At 35.6% G+C, this 17,148-nt stretch overlaps 2 protein-coding genes across 2 annotated transcripts; both read right to left on the reverse strand.

Annotated features, from left to right (window-relative positions):
* Positions 1–5: 5 nt before the first annotated feature.
* On the reverse strand, positions 6–9,959 carry LOC107751696 (occludin-like). The gene is made up of 9 exons (XM_016567450.1): positions 9,873–9,959; positions 9,430–9,489; positions 7,510–8,164; positions 7,266–7,433; positions 3,904–4,031; positions 2,852–3,034; positions 2,597–2,768; positions 1,243–1,284; positions 6–1,156 (listed from the first exon to the last, which is right to left on the reverse strand). The coding sequence occupies exons 2-9, from the start codon at positions 9,486–9,488 to the stop codon at positions 1,058–1,060; spliced, it is 1,506 nt and encodes a 501-aa protein (XP_016422936.1). The 5' UTR covers position 9,489; positions 9,873–9,959; the 3' UTR covers positions 6–1,057.
* A 1,065-nt stretch (positions 9,960–11,024) lies between these two features.
* LOC107751920 (MARVEL domain-containing protein 2-like) lies at positions 11,025–16,760 on the reverse strand. The gene is made up of 7 exons (XM_016567697.1): positions 16,709–16,760; positions 15,734–16,539; positions 15,046–15,081; positions 14,215–14,366; positions 13,937–14,108; positions 13,170–13,220; positions 11,025–11,519 (listed from the first exon to the last, which is right to left on the reverse strand). The coding sequence occupies exons 1-7, from the start codon at positions 16,758–16,760 to the stop codon at positions 11,400–11,402; spliced, it is 1,389 nt and encodes a 462-aa protein (XP_016423183.1). The 3' UTR covers positions 11,025–11,399.
* Positions 16,761–17,148: the final 388 nt, after the last annotated feature.

The raw sequence follows: 17,148 nt of genomic DNA on the forward strand, positions 1-17,148 counted from the left end.
TACGATTCTATAACTTTCGGTAAGTGTCTCTTGTTCTTTCAGAATAGTTTGTGATGTTCATTCATTTTTATTTCGCGTTGGAAAGAGTAATAAAGAGGAGATGATCAGGAACCGTGGAACTGAGGCACATTAAAGCGCGCCAAAACGGCATTTATTGTTCGATTTTCTTTATGAAGTCGAGAATTTTAAAGCGCAGACTTTGTTTCATATCAAAAGTAACACATTTTATTTACTATGAAGATCAAATTCGAAGGTATACATGTTCATTTCCGGTTGCCGAAATTAGGTGCATCACTAAATGAAACACTAAACTTGAACTTTGTGACACCCAGGCATTGTTTTGATGGCTAAAATGAAAGAAACTGGTTTTAATAGCGTTTTGTGGATTTTACTGACATCCTTTCAGAAACCACAAACACTTAGTAGCCTATACTAATAAATGTATGGTGACATTTATTATGCCATTAAAAATGACTTTATTAATAGTTGTCAAAAACATTGAAAAGAAATCAAACATTTAAATTACATATTTACACACCAGCAAGTAAAAAGTTTTTAAAATGGCATAAATACAGCTTAAAAGGCTAACTATTAAAGGCTGTCCGTAACCTGTAACTGATCACAGCTTGATTTATACAGAAATAACTGGTTATCAAGAGTTTAAACCACCCACCTGGTAAAATTATTTGGCACAGTATTTTAACCACTAAGAAATCTCTGAATAACTATTTAAAAAAAAACACTTTATAAAACAAACACGCTGTACTGAAACGCCAACAAGTTCATGTTAAATCTGTAACAGCTAAATGGAGATTTGCAACCAAAAAAAACTACAGAAATGAGGATTTTGCCATTAGTTAAACCTGATTTTAAAACTGGTTCATGAAGGATTCTGGGAAAATATTGCACTGTGCAATACGAATCAGAATGCCTTGAATATTTACATGCATTATCAATCAAATGTCCAGAAAGCAACACAGCCCAGCTCACGAATGGCAATGACCCACACATCTGGACATCTGATTAGAGCTCTACTCTAATGTGATGGAAAGGATCTTCAGGATCTCCGGTCGTAATCGCTGACCATTCTTTTGATGTGGCTTAGTTTGGCCTTCAGGTGCTTGCAGCGCTTCTTCTTCACCTGGTATTCGCCGCTCTGCAGAGACAGTGGGAAATACATCAGATAACATCCTCCACTGTTGTCCGCTTCTGTGAGAAATCTTGGATTCAGCTCATTCTTACCCTCTTTTTGTCTTTCAGCGCGTTGTACTCGTCCATGGCGTCCTGTTACGAGAGAATGACTGAAGTCAGCAACAAGCGCAGTGACTCAAACGTTTTCCCATGCTAACGTTAATTATTTACAGATAATACAGCGTAACCAACAGGAACGTTCCACTGTAAGGCAAACAAGTCATGCACCATTGGGTAAATCTTACAAAACTCAAGTCATATTTCAACTCGAAAAGAAAAAAAATGGGGAAATTTTTTTTTAATTGTATTTATTTGAATTGACATTTATATTTTATAATCGTTAACATTAGCATAATGAGAGAAAAAAACAAATCATTAATAATTTAAATAAGTAATATTAAATAAGCTATACAAGTTATCATTATTAAATTCATGTATTAGCAATAATAATAATAAGAATTAATGATAATTATAATTCAATCTAAAAGACTTGTATTTAATTAAGTCATGTGATGCTGCTAAAAAGAACATTATTTTGTGTATTTGGTGTAATGAAATGTGTTTATGCGGTTTAATGTTCAAAAAACACATTATTTTGTTCATTGGTCAAGAAAAAAAACTAAACCAAAACAAATTTTATTTAATAATCAAGGCAGTTTTATATCAGCATTTTAATGATATGTTTCGATTCCAATTTGTTGTTGAAATATAAACGTGGCTGTAATAAAAAAAACTACAATAATAAAGAATTAAAATTTTTAGGTAAAATATCCCTTTAAATTTGCTGAGGTAACGTTAAGTTAAATGTACACACGCTGTTTTATTGACGTCTTCTCGCGGTTGAAACACCGATTGAGTGATTACATTACGATTCTATACCTTTCGGTAAGTGTCTCTTGTTCTTTCAGAATAGTTTGTGATGTTCATTCATTTTTATTTCGCGTTGGAAAGAGTAATAAAGAGGAGATGATCAGGAACCGTGGAACTGAGGCAGATTAAAGCGCGCCAAAACGGCATTTATTGTTCGATTTTCTTTATGAAGTCGAGAATTTTAAAGCGCAGACTTTGTTTCATATCAAAAGTAACACATTTTATTTACTATGAAGATCAAATTCGAAGGTATACATGTTCATTTCCGGTTGCCGAATAATAAATAAATAATTAAATAATAATAATAATATAAAATTGTCTTTCAGTACTTACTAGTTCTCAGTAATGAGAATTTACATTTTTATTAAATATTAATCATTATTTCTTGCACTCTATGCTAATTAAAAAAATTATAATATTAATAATAAAAATTAAAATTTTATAATGAGATATAATGAGAATATTCCAGTACTTATGAATTCTCAGTAATGAGAATTAATGAGAGTCATCGCCGAATCTTGACGACTTTTCATACCAGGAACTGAGGACTGCCCTCCTGAAGATCATCGAGCTCCCGGTCCACTTCAGCCAGGCGCTTGTTGATCTGGTCCATTTCTGCCTGGAGCTCCTTGTACTCCTGATGGTCTTTGTCAAACAGGCGTTTGTAATCATCTCTCTCTTCATTATTAATAATGGGAGGGAATTCACTGGAAAACAGAAGCACTTCCATCTCATCTGGAACGCCAGTGAACATTATGAACTCAGAGCTGGATTTCAGCGGTGAGCTCACCTGGAGAAGTCATCGTCGTCCAGCTCATCTCCAGAGGAGGCGTAGTCCGTGTCGTGATCCCGTCTGTCGGCGGTTCGCGGGCGTCCAGCGCGCCGTTTCTTGGGCCGTCCTGCAGAGCTGTTCATCTCCGATCCGCTGCTCAGCGGGACTGAACTACGGACAGGCACCTCGCGCACCATCTCCCTGAACAATCAATTTGACCAATCAATCATGCAAACTTCAAATGCACATAAAGACACCAGCAATTTGCTCAGTCATAACCACAACGCAGGACAGATTACAGGAGACGTTGTTTTCATTCCTCCACAGTGTCGTCATTTGTTTCTGCTATCTGTGCTACTTCTGAAAAGCACTACATGAGATTTAGTACGCATGCACAGCATTTCCAGAAATGATTCAGACCCGAGAGGAACACAGAAACTAGGAAGTGCAGTGAAAGAATGAGAAAATGTCCTTTATCTCACGCAACATCTGATGAGGCTTTATACTTTATTTTGGATGTGATTAATCGCGATTAATCGTTTGACACTAAAAAATATACACATTTTTTCAAATGTTTTACTTTATATTTTTCAAAATAATTTGTATATTTTTAAATTCAAATTAACACATCATAATCATGTCTTGTACTGTATTTATGCAAATGTTAATAATAATAATAGTAATAATAATGTTGTACCTCAATACAGAATAATAAATAAATGTAGATAGATTTGAAAAAAATTTAATTATATTTTGAAATTCAAATTTACACATCAATCATATTTCTTCTAGTGTTATGCTATTTTTTAATAATATTAATACGTTTTTTAATAATAATAATAATAGTTCTTATTAAAATAGATATGTAGTAATTTTTATAATAATAATAATAATACAATTCCAGTATATAGATACACTTAGTACACTGTCAGAACACACAGATCTGCTTTCAACACTTTTAAAACGTCAGAATGAACAATCAGTCCTAAAATCAGACTTTTAAAAACAGATCAAAATCAGATGCAGTGTGTTGAAAGCCAAACTCTCAGTCACACGATGGCTGTACTCACACAGGACTCTCACTGTGGGGAGGTTTGTCATAGTTTGTGCTGTTGTCATCTAGATCATTTCTAGACCCTCCAAACTTGATGGGATAGTCCGCCAGCAGCGGCTCAGGCGCTCCGTTCACATTATTCACCTGAGACAGACAGCATTAAAATATGTTTGCATTGGGACATTATTGACAGAACAATTCTCGTTATTCTCATTATTTTAATGTGAAAATAAAATGCAAAATATAGATAAATAATAAAAAATTTAATCTGTTAAAATAAATAAATTAAAAATCAGTCCATAATATTTATTTATTTATTTAAAATAGGTTACATTAAACCTGCACTTTACAAATTGCATTATGTTCCCTTTATTACAGTAATAAAAAAATATATACATTATTTATATCATCAGGAGGATTTCTTAAGAATCACGAAGTGTCATAAGTTTACATTTCTGGACAGTTTTTGTGAGATTCACTCAAACGGCGCTGTCAGTTTTCAGTGCTTCAGGTGAATTCATTGGAGCAAACATGTTTCAAAGCGTCTATCCTGATGGAGTCAACAAATACTATAGAAGAATCTTCTCCACACATCTTTTCTAGCTACTTTTCTAGAATCACAGTCTGATTTAACATGAAGCGCAGTCCCAAAAACACATCCCTTTTGCTGCACATAGGTTTGAGTTTCTGGTTGAACCAGTTCGCCTTGAGCATTAAACAAAATAAACACACGAGCATCTATGTCTGCTTAGAAACCCAAATGTCTTGATGTTCTATTCAGATCCAACATTCATCTTAAAATCTTAAAATATCAGATTTAAAACATTATACATCTGTATGCCATAAAAAGCTATTTATTTACATTCATCCACTGAATATCTACCAAAATGGCCCAAAATAAAAAAAAAAACTAAAAAGATAGACTTAAAAACAGACTTTTTGCATAAAGAAAAGTCTCTCTTTAGGACCATTAACATGTCTAGCACATATATGTGAGTGAAACTGTCACAACAAACCACACCCAGAAACCAACGACAAGCGCTTCCCTCCCCCAACCACCATCACACACACACACACACACACACACAAACAGGTCTTTCCACCTTCAGCACGGTAAAAGCTATAGAAAACCACACAGGCCTCCTATATTCAAAACCAGACAGACGATTCCTGTGAGAGATAAACGGGTTCATGCTGTGAGGAGGCTGGAGGAAGTTAAATAACTCTTTGTTTGGCAACAGAAATGAGCACAGGTGTAGAATTTAAGCTATATGCTCCATCTTGAGTAGAATAGACCTTCTGTGTAGAAAAGACCAAATTATAGTCCTTTAAAGTCACAGTATACGACTAAATTCTAGGACAAAGGCTTGTAGTTGAGGGACCACTAAAAATCACAAATAATCTCCAATATCTTAATTGTCATTCCTGCACCATTAAATGGAGAGCAAATGAGACCTCAGTTTCTCGGATTTTCAGCATTCCTGCATCTTTTGACCTATAAATTCACACAAATCTTCCATACTGAAAAACATTCGTGTAGGATTTAGTTTGAAAAAAAAACAAAAAAAAAAATTCCCTCAGAAATGTCACAAATAATTACAAAGAAACGGCAAGTAACGCGTTGAATTAAACATGAAATTTAGAAGATTAAAACAGTGCTTTCTTGTAAAATGTGCTCCAACTGGTCTTATTTACAACTTCAAAATAAATTAAAAAAAAAAGTGTTTTTACACTGCATTCGTTTCCGATAACAAAGATTTTGAAACTTTTTTTTTTTTTTTTTTTTAAGAGCTTATACTCATGAAAAGCTATTTCTAGCCAATTAAATGGACATTACCAGATTTTATATTCATTTTATACTCAGAAATTAATGACATTAATATTTTTTTAAATAATTTAATTGTATATTTTATTTTATTTACTAATTTTGTATTTGGGTCAAAGACATTAAGATGTCTGCATCAAAAGAAATTGACAAAAGTGATTTTATGTCCATAGAAAGCACACTGAATGCAAGTAAAGTGTCTACTTTTAAGATTTCAAATAAGTTTTTGGAGAATAAAATGTCAAAATTCGGTTGAAATAATGTTACATTGTCATTCAGTGTAACACAATATTTATGTAAACATTCAAACAGCATGCTTATTCTGACTTACACATTAAAATATATAAAAGAATAAAGGAGCATATTAAATTTTATTGTGTTTTAAATGAGTAAAAAATTCTTACTGACAAATGGGCAAAACCTAGGATAGAGGCAAATTTTAAAAATGTAAAATAACAACTAATTAGTATTTGGGGTCAAAGTAATTAGTCTTTTAATATGTCATCAATTGATTTTTGTTGTAAATATGCCTGACAAGATTGTTACACTGAATGACATTTTAGTGGGTCTCTTCTATAAATCAGGGAAAAACGTATGATATTTATTTTTTACTCCGAAAAACAAAATTGCAATTAAATTAAACAGAAAATATTTTACATTTTTTGGGGGAAAAACGACAACAATTTAAAGCAGTATTACACATTGTTTTTATGCTTTTTCGTCTTTGACCCATTTATTTATAATTCATTCATTACTAATTGTAAGAATTTCAATGACTTTTCTAAGGCTGGAGATCACAATATTCCTGATATTTCCTCAGGTTTTTCCTCTTGAGAATCTAGCCCCGTATATCAACCTCACATGTGTCTCCTCTAGAGTTTCACAAGAGATCTCACCAGTGTCTCAAACTGTGCTCAGATTTGCCAAAATACAAACGTCTGCAATCAAGTCAAGTAGAAACTGTGACGCATTATACCCAAAAACTCTTCATACAGTGGACTACCAGTAAAAATTTGGGACTAAAAATCTGATTTGACACTTTGACCTGACCATGTTTTGTTACATACCTTTCTATCAAAGTTATCTGACATTATCAAGATGAATTTGTTCGGACACAGTTTAACTCTCGAGTTCTTGTCATATTTTATAACCATTTTCTAAACTATAGCGAATAAACGGTGAACGTGAAGTACAACATGTTCCTGGATCAACATCCTTGTTTATCCTGGAACAACATTCCAATCAGAATTGAGGGATAGTTTTTCAGGAAATGTCAGTTTTAGGCTTACGATCTGGGTTAGGTGCTTCTACACCCTTGTTAATCAGCTATCATGTCCCACTGATTTTAGGAATAAATTATGGGTAGGGTTAGGTTTAGGGGTAGGGATTGGGTTAAGTCTATATTTTTGGACAGTAATGTTGATCTTACTTGGCAAAAATCACAGCGACCCGAATAAACTGTGATAATGTGAGAAATGTTGAAGGTGTCTGAATACATTTTGGTTTGACTGTACTTCAGCTAGCAATGCAAAGAACAATAATATCATACTCACCCAATCCTCTACATCCTGCGGCGAGTTTTGATCATTCATTTCTTTCACGCGGCGCCACAGGATGTTGTCCTTCCCATGATTATTGATCCTTTGACGGGTTTTAATGGCAAAAACCATGATGATGATGAGGGCCGCGGTGACAATGAAGCCCAAAACAAGAGCGATTGCCTGGATGAAGACAGAATAAGCTCACTATTAGTGCACAACGACTTAAATCGGGCATGATTTACAACGCTGTGCTCACCTCCTGAGGATCCACCACGCAGTAGTGATACAGATACTGGTTCACGAACCCACCAGTCATCTGAGGCTGCTGGTAAGCGGCGCACATGGCGTAAACCTGATTGAACTGAACCGATCCGGACGACTGGGCCATTGGGTAAACCGTCACCAGATAGACTATGGTGGCAACTAACATGAGGAAAGCCATGATGGCGCTGACGATGATGACGGCCAGGTAGAACTTCCTTCCCTGAGCCACTTTCTGGTGCGAGATGATCATGATGAAGATGACGAGCAGGACGATGAAGGTGATGATGGCCATGGCGATCATGAAACCCTTGCCCTGCCTGGGGTCGTTCTGAGAGCCGAGGATCCCGTAACCATAGCCTCCGTATCCACCCATTCCGTAGCCGGTTCCCCCGTAGCCGGTTCCCCCGTAGCCACCGTATGAGCCACCGTATGAGCCTCCGTAAGAACCTCCGTAACCACCGAATCCAGCCGCTCCTGCATCCGTGTCCCAGGCCAGAGTCGAGGCCACGCACACGAAGATGCCCACGCAGAAGATGACCGACATGACGCACATGATCTTTATGATGCCCGGCGGAGACGTCCAGCGGTAGAAATGCTGGAACTCGTCGTCAGGATAGTACGAATACGCAGGCTGCGGGGCAACATTACTGGAGAGAAAATGGGGAAAACCGATTTTAGGGACACAACACATTCTGACTATATGCAAACATATACATATAAACAAAAAACAAATCACACTAAAGTTCAAATCTTTTAGACGATTTAAGTAGGGATGAAAGATATTAGTGAATATCTGTATCATTGTTAGTTTATTTTTTTGGAGAGAAATTGTTGAGGTCAATTAAATAAAACATTCTTTTAAGGACACAACAATACATTTTGCCTTATACCAATATAACTTATTATATATATAATATATATATATTAACTTGAAACATTCACACTACATAAATATTCACACTAATGCAAGATATCAATGAGTTTATCAATATCATCATTTTTTTTCTTCTTCTTTGGCTCTTTTCATTTTTTTAGACCTTTGTTTTTCCATTTCAAACAATACCAGATTTCAAAAGCACTATCAGACTTTTTATATTCAATATAGTATTGTATCATTTCATATGTGACCCTGGAGCACAAAAGCAGTCTTAAGTCGCTGGGGTATATTTGTAGCAATAGCCAACAATACACTGTATGGGTCAAAATTATTGATTTTTCTTTTATGCCAAAAATCATTAGGATATTAAGTACAGATCTAATATGCATTGCTAAGAACTTCATTTGGACAACTTTAAAGGCGATTTTCTCAGTATTTAGATTTCTTTGCACCCTCAGATTCCAGATTTTCAAATAGTTGTATCTCGACCAAATATTGTAGTATCATAACAAACCATACATCAATGGAAAGCTTATTTATTCAACTTTCAGATGTATAAATCTCAATTTTAAAAAATTGACCCTTATGACTGGTTTTATGGTTCAGGGTCACATTTAACGTGTGCTAGTGTCAATGGTATATCGTTTAAAAACAGGCAAAACATACATATACAAAAATATGATATATATATATATATATATATACACACACATACATGATATACAATTATGAGCTATCAGTTTCAGTGCATTGCCAGTACTTTTGAAACTTGTCACAGGAAAAGTAAATATAAAAGAAAAAGGTAAAATCCAATAGCAGCCTAATCAACCGAGAAAAAAAGAAAAAAAATTGGCCGATACCAAACATAGCTTCCCAATAATCATCCATAGCCCTTTATTTATTTAATATTTACAGTTAATTCCGACTGTGCAGTTCAATTCCTCACTATAAAAACAAAGGCACAAGAGGTTTAAAAAAAAACTAAACCCATGTAACACAATCCAGAGAAACACTGAGGTGAAACTCAACACTTACTATCCATTCTCTGTATGATAATCATAGGGCGGAGGACTCTCGTGCGGCCTCGAAGACATTCTGAAAAGACACAAAAACAGGAATATTTTTAAATACACCAAGTATAAAACTAATAAAACTTTATCTATTTTCACTATTATCAACTAAACGTCAATCGTCATTACGACTGAGCGGAAAATAAACAAAATTGACAATTAGTGGGTAAAACACACGGTGTAAAAAAGTACTATTTTAATATTTAAGAGAAACACACTATGAGAGCGCCAGATTCTGAGACTCTTCACTAACTAAACGCGATTGAGTTGTTTCTGAAGTAGCCTAAATCTCAGTGATCGTCGGCATCAATGATCTTATATCTAATTAACGCAGATATAAAGCGCTGTTATATAGGCTACTATAATTTTAATTACATAATATTCTATATTTTGTAGTTTCAGTCTCACCTGTTTGCGGAGTTGCTCTCGCGCACTGACGTTCACTGTGTCACTGTTCAGGACAGGTGAGACAACCTGCCCTATAGATGATTAGACCCCGCCCACACACACACACACACACACACACACACACACACACAGAGTGTCTCAAATTCTAACGAGTTTCCTAACTAGACAGCTTCATGTGCCCAAGACTGATACCATGAGTTTATAACTCTACGTTTATAATGCTGCCTTATTATTATATACGGTATCCTACCTAAAAATGCTGTCTAGATAGGCAGCATAGTAGATTTTGAAACACAGCCATAAAGAGAGACCGTCTGGTATCAAGATACAGACACGTTACAGATAAAAGAGTGAGTCTGCGATAAGAAACACGCAGGTTAGCAGAGGTGTGGTGAGATTTCTATGGTGAAGACATTATTTTAATTTTAAACTTGCTTACGCAAAAATCTACTCTACAAACTTGATCTTAAAATCCAAAATGGTTCCCCGCTTAGTGAGAACATGTAGCTAAAATGTCACAAATGTTATATTTGCATAATTTTTTTTTTATTCCAATATAATTGCACTTTGCAAACGGATGCTGTGGTTTGTGGATAGTGAGAACATGTAGCTAAAATGTCACAAATGTTATATTTGCATAATTTTTTTTTAATTCCAATATAATTGCACTTTGCAAACGGATGCTGTGGTTTGTGGTGGAAATGGAGGTTTGATGGAATTGATAGAGATGGAGAATTAAATATTTTCTTTAAAAGAGTGGTAATGAAAGTAAGCTTTTTATGTTTATGTTGCAATCAGCCATAGAGGGAAATGGAAGCGTATGCTAAAACTAGTCTGATTCAGTAGTCTAGACAGTAAGGGAACAATAGGGATGCTTAGAAGAGAAGTGAATTTAACCAATCAAATGGAAGAAAACATTGCATTTCTTAACCCATAAATATATGTATAATTTTTTTGAGGTTGTATAGTTGCTCTGTTGTGTCTGAAGTGCCTCCTGGCCGGACTTTTTTTATTCAAAAATGTTCTCAATTACAACAAATTAGCTTGAAATGCTTTGACTTTTCACTCTTTACATTATTTGCATATAAATCACCTATCAACTTGTCAAAATGCATATACAACACTGAATATATAAGGACAAGGCTGTTGTTCAGATCAAATACACAGTAGCAGAAAAATGAATTGAACCGTGCATACAATCATTAAAATAAACTTCAGTAAAAAAAAAAAAAAACAGCAGTTCTGCATACATACACAGACAACACAGAGTATTTCTTTAAACATTCATGCACTTTTAGTCAGCATTATGAAATATAAAATAAAAAAGTATTTTCAGTCAGTGCTCAAGACTCAGCGTGTACATTAAGAGCATGCAAGTTATCGATCCCTCATTGGATTACTGTTTGTAATATAAATCCAGACCAGCATGGCTCTGCAAATACAGTGGTCACATGTTCAGTGTAATACGATGTCCTGGCGTGAAAATGAAGGACCATCACAGCAGGTTTGAATCTAGTGCTGCCCGTTTCAGCCGTAACCATCGTTCCAGCCCATGACTTTGTCGTACTCGTGAATCCTCTGCTTGATGTGCGAGAGTTTGTTCTTCAAGTATTCACATCTTTCCTTCTTCTCCAAAAATGAAGGATCCTAGGGACAAAAACACCATCATAGACATAAATGAGACCATGAAGCGGGAGAACTAAATATCCTCTCAATGGCCGCATACACAGTAATTAAAATTGGTTTTACCAAACTGAGCAACTAGTCTTTAAAGGAATAGTTCATCCAAAAATGAAAATTTACTCAACCTCAGGCCTCCAAGATGTAGATGAGTTTGTTTCTTCATCTGAACAGATTTGGAGAAATGTAGCATTCCATCACTGTCTCAGCAATGGATGCTCTGCAGTGAATGGGTGCCGTCAGAATGAGAGTCCAAACAGCTGATAAAAACATCACAATAATCCACACCACTCCAGTCCATCAGTTAACGTCTTGTGAAGTGAAAAGCTGTGTTTATAAGAAACAAATCCATCATTAAGATGTTTTTAACTTCAAGTCGTTGCCAAAATACGAGTTAATGATCCATAATAACGCTTCGTCCATTGAAAAAGTCCATCCCCTGTTGTCCTCTCATGGTGCTTGATTTGTGCAGATTTCTATCCTGATTCAGATGAGACAACTTTTTCTTTGGAGAAAGCAGTATTATGGATAGAGGACTCGTATTTTAGCTGGAAACAATGGTTTGAAGCTAAAAAGTCTTAATGATGGATTTGTTTCTTACAATCACACAGCTTTTGGCTTCACAAGGCATTAACTGATGGACTGGAGTGGTGTGGATTACTTGTGGATTATTGTGATGCTTTTATCAGCTGTTTGGACTCTCATTCTGACGGCACCCATTCACTGCAGAGCATCCATTGCTGAGACACTGATGCAATGCTACATTTCTCCAAATCTGATGAAGAAACAAACTCATCTACATCTTTGGTTGCCTGAGGGTGAGCACATTTTTAGCCTATTTTAATTTTTTGGTGAACTAATCCTTTAATGCAGCTCATCTGAGGTTCTAGAAAATCACAGAAACAAAACCGTGTGTCTTGACTGTGTGACGACCTCCTGTGCTATCACTCAAAATATGGCTCAAACTGTCTTTATAGAGGAGCCACCGATGGTGAGTGACTACAGTTATTTCCTCCTCTTGAAAAGACACAATGGGGCAAATCCTGTGGGAAAATCAGCCTCCCCCCTTCCTCATCCTCCTTCCTTTCTTTCACCACTCACGCTTCACAACGTTATAAATCAGCCAGACAAAACCTACTGGCCTGTAAAGCCCAGACAGAATCTCAAGACTGATTCTCAAGGCTGATTTTCTTGGGAAAAGGATTTCAATATAGTAATATCTGTTAAACTAAGCTGAGAGTACTACACTTTTTGTAGATGTATGTATAATCAAATTGCCAACATTTAAGCTTGTCACGTGTACACTTGTGCATGGTTTAATTTGAACTGTAAGAATAGTGATGTGACCCTTATGATTGTGAATGTGGAATATTTTGTAACATTAAACCCCTAAAACAAACGTATGATGAACAAAATCACATTGTTTTCACATGTAGCTTATGTATGATGCTGCAAGTGACAGAATGGCATGTTCAAAAAAAAAAAAATCAGGTCAATTATTTCTTTGAAGGTAAAATAATAATAATAATCAAATTAAATAAAAACATTAATTAAATAATGCACAATACAGTTTTACGGTCAGTATGTTTACTAGTCAAATGGATTCCAATAACTCACCATCTTCTTCCTCTGATATTCCTGCAGGATTTTGTTGATGCGATCACGCTCCTACAATCAAAAATGAGAGATTTCTTTTTAGAATTATACTAGAATTATTCTTCTGAAATACATTATTTACATTTATGCATTTAACAGATTTTTTTTTAGAATTATACTAGCATTATTCTTCTGAAATACATTATTTACATTTATGCATTTAACAGACACTTTTATCCAAAGCGACTTTCGAAAAAAGAACAAAAGCAAAAGCCAACAATATTCACAACATGCAATGCCAGGTTTATCAGACCAGATTTAACTAGATTTAGGAAGCAATGTATTAGTAAATGTTGAAATTAACATTAACTAAAATTAATAAATGCTTTAGAAGTATTTTTTATTGTTAGTTCATGTTAACTAATGTGACCTTATTGTAAAGTGTTACCAAAAAAAGTTATTTTTTTGATAACATTCAAAATATGATCAAATCCTTTGCTTCAAGTCATTCCTGTGACATTTATCAAGCTAACACTGTTTTCAAACATTTGATAAATTGCAGTATCTTTAAAAATAGAAAATTCCCATAAGTTCTCAAGCTGAGGCATCAAAACATCCGTTCTTCTAGTGTCCAACAAGGAACATTTAGGAAACATACTGCAAAGACTAGGATTAAAAATTAGTTTTTCCAAAACACATACAGCGACATGGATTTGTGCTTGATGAAATTCTTTTACAAGTCACAAAGGACAGACTAAAGTGTACAGTAATAGCAAATTTCGACTGACCATATGGCTGGTGGGATTTTGCGGTAAATTCTGCATCATCACATCCATTTCATCAAACTTCTTCAGAATCGCTTGAACTTCTACATGCAGCTCTTTATACTCAGAATACTGGTCATTAAACACGGCTTTATACTGATCCCGCTGCTCGTCTGTTCGGATAGCTGGATATTTACTGCAGGGAAAGACAAAACACAGGGGTGAGCTTAATCAGAGAGCAAAAGCATCTCATGGTCACGGAAATGAGTTATCTTTTTTTAGATTGTGAAGCAAATACTTACGCGATGTAGTCCGGCATGATCACAGGTTTAGGAGCGTGTCCAGCTGGAATATGCCCTTTCACAACTTTGGGCTTGGCGACGGCAGGGGCGGCAGTGTGTGTGTGCTGTACCGGCGCGGAGACTGCCATCGGCTCCCTTGAACCATCAACAACCTATTAGAGTGAAGAGAAGGATACAAAATTACTAGCAATATTCTCTGACTATATCACATACTGACCCTTCGCTAAGCCCCGCCCACCTTAGTTTTGATTATTAATAGAGTGCTGGAGGAATGGTGTATTTTTGTGGGCCAAAACCCAGAAACAAGTTGCATTTTAGCACTTCTGGTTCCATCGTCCTGAAGTCAATGGGTTTTTGATTAAATCTCTGAAATTATGTCTGTGGTTACATCAGTAATAGCCGTTTTACTTGTCTTGAAAAAGGCTAATAAGCGGCTAAATGGGACTACAAAGGTTGTTGATAGGATATTAAACATCACTGAACAGGTAAACTCATCTTTGTTTGGCTGTCGAACATGGATGAAGGCAAATGAATGAAGTAAATTACCTCAGGAATAACTCTGGATTAAGATGCATTGAAATGTATGAATTATATTTTGTTATATTAGTCGCCAAATTGGTTTCCAGTATGCCCTTAAAGGCTATATGCAAAACATTAAACTAGTAGAGAAATATGCAATGGAAATGTCTGCTTGTTAATCTGGGCAACAAACACTTATATTACATAACCAGAATTATTAATTTCAACTAGAAATGCTATACATCCAAATTTTTTAGCAGATGGCAATGCACCATGGGTAAACATGAGAACAGACAGAGCCAAAATACTTGCCAAATGCACAGCAGAAGGAGAATCTCTTGGCTGCATCTATAAAGCAGAAGCGGAGTTGATTCAATTATTGTTGTATTCATTTTTGCAACTATATTTAATTATACCAAATGAAGATATGAAGATACTGGCAATGATACATCATGATTAACTAGGTACGACATAATACTACAGCAATTTTCTGTTCACACAAGCAAAAATGGTGTACAATGTCACAAAATTACAGCCCATCTGAAAAATATTTTGTTTTGTTTAGTTTTTATTTACAATATTATTATAGTTAACTAAATCTAAAACATAAAAAAAATGTTACTTGAAGTAGAATAAACTTTTAACTGAAGCAAAATAAAATATAATTTATTTTCATAATAAAATAAAACACTTTTTTTTTATTTCAGCTAGTTGCCAAAGCAAAGTTTCACATTTTCATTTAGTTTAACTTGATGTACAAAATTAAATCTTAAAATTGAATGTAAAAACTATACAGACGTATAAAATAAAACTAATAAAAATGACAAGAACACAAAGAAAACTTACTAAAACTTTAAGGAAAATGAAAATAAAAAATAAAACACAATAAGAACATTCAAAATAAGAATAAAAAAACTAGAATAGCATCTTGATACTAAAATGACACTGTTTTAGAATATAATATGCAACAGAAATAGAAACCAAAATATAAAAATCTCACCTCCTGCCCATTACGTTCTCGTAGTCGTCGAGCCGCTTCGTGCCGCCACAGTTTTAGACACACTATGGCTCCGACCAAGTACACGATCATGGTGAAGAACAGGAAAATTATAGCGGCCGTCTGCCCAGCCTCAGTGCGACAGAAAGCGCCATTGATGCCATTATTGAAGTACTGATAGTAGCAGAGTCCACCTCGAATAGTGTCATTTACGTACACGCAACCAGCCGCCAAAAACAAGAGCGCAAGAGCCAGGTTTATGAAGAACTCCGTTAAAGGCCACCAATTTGAGTCCAGAAGGATAGTTCGATAGTACATGGTCATTCCCAAGACAAGCATGATAACAGTCACTATCCACGCCAATCCCGCCACCACAAGGATGAACGGCGTCTTTGGTCCGGTGTAGTTGGCGTTGCCATAACCGCCTCCATAACCTCCGTAACTTCCGTAACCTCCTCCGTAAGCCCCACCAGGCTGCGAGTATCCAAACATGTTATACCACTCATTGTCTTTATGAATGTAAGCACAAACGCATGCAAAAATCGCTGCTCCAAGAAGCAGCTCGACGCAACCAAGAATACGTAAAAGTCCAGCCCAAGACTTCATGTAGGCGTAGCGCTGGTTGTATTCCTCGACTTTTTCGCCGTATGTCAAAGCAGTGTGCACCGTACGGCCGTCAACGGACTCCACAGGGTTGCCCAACAGCATTGCTTCACGCTCTTTACGTGAGTTATAACTGCCTCCGGATCCGCCGTACGGGTCGCGGTAGGAACCGGGAATCAGAAGTCTGTTTTGAACATTGCAAATGACTAGTTTGTAGAGAGTGAGAGTCACAGTTTTATTCTAAAATGTGAGAATTCTAAAACTTCTTCTACTCTTGGTTGCGCATGTCTTTTATTTTCGTCTATTTTGCAAAGTTAAAACAAATAAGTAGTCTTAACAACTTTTAAATAGAAGTAGGTTCCTGATTCCCGATACCTTTGTTGTTGATGTTAATGGAAGTGCAAACACTGTTTGATAGTGAATACATTTTTGCTTACTTCTCCATCAATTATGGTTCATTTTGGGTCATTAGTTGATGCAATGTGAAATCTGGGCCCTGAAGCAAAACCAGTCGAGAACCGCTATTATAGACAATGACGAATGGCATCTCCTCCAGAATATGCAATTATCCTTAAAGGAACATGAAGTAAAAAGGTTTAGGAAAAGATCTAGGAAACTGGTTTTAGTTCTTGTAGAGTAGTGGTTCTCAACTGGTGGTTTGTGACCCAAAAATTGGTCAAAGGTCTGTTGTGAACAATGCAAATGACTATAATTAAGCTTAGCTTGTAGAGTGAGCATTGCACTTTCTCCTTAAATTTAAGATTTGGATCGAGTCAAGCCTACTCTACAGTTGGTCAAGCATCTGCGTTTCATTT

The sequence above is a fragment of the Sinocyclocheilus rhinocerous genome, unplaced genomic scaffold (genome assembly GCF_001515625.1).
Source record: "Sinocyclocheilus rhinocerous isolate Xijiao unplaced genomic scaffold, SAMN03320098_v1.1 scaffold2207, whole genome shotgun sequence".
Taxonomy (NCBI): domain Eukaryota; kingdom Metazoa; phylum Chordata; class Actinopteri; order Cypriniformes; family Cyprinidae; genus Sinocyclocheilus; species Sinocyclocheilus rhinocerous.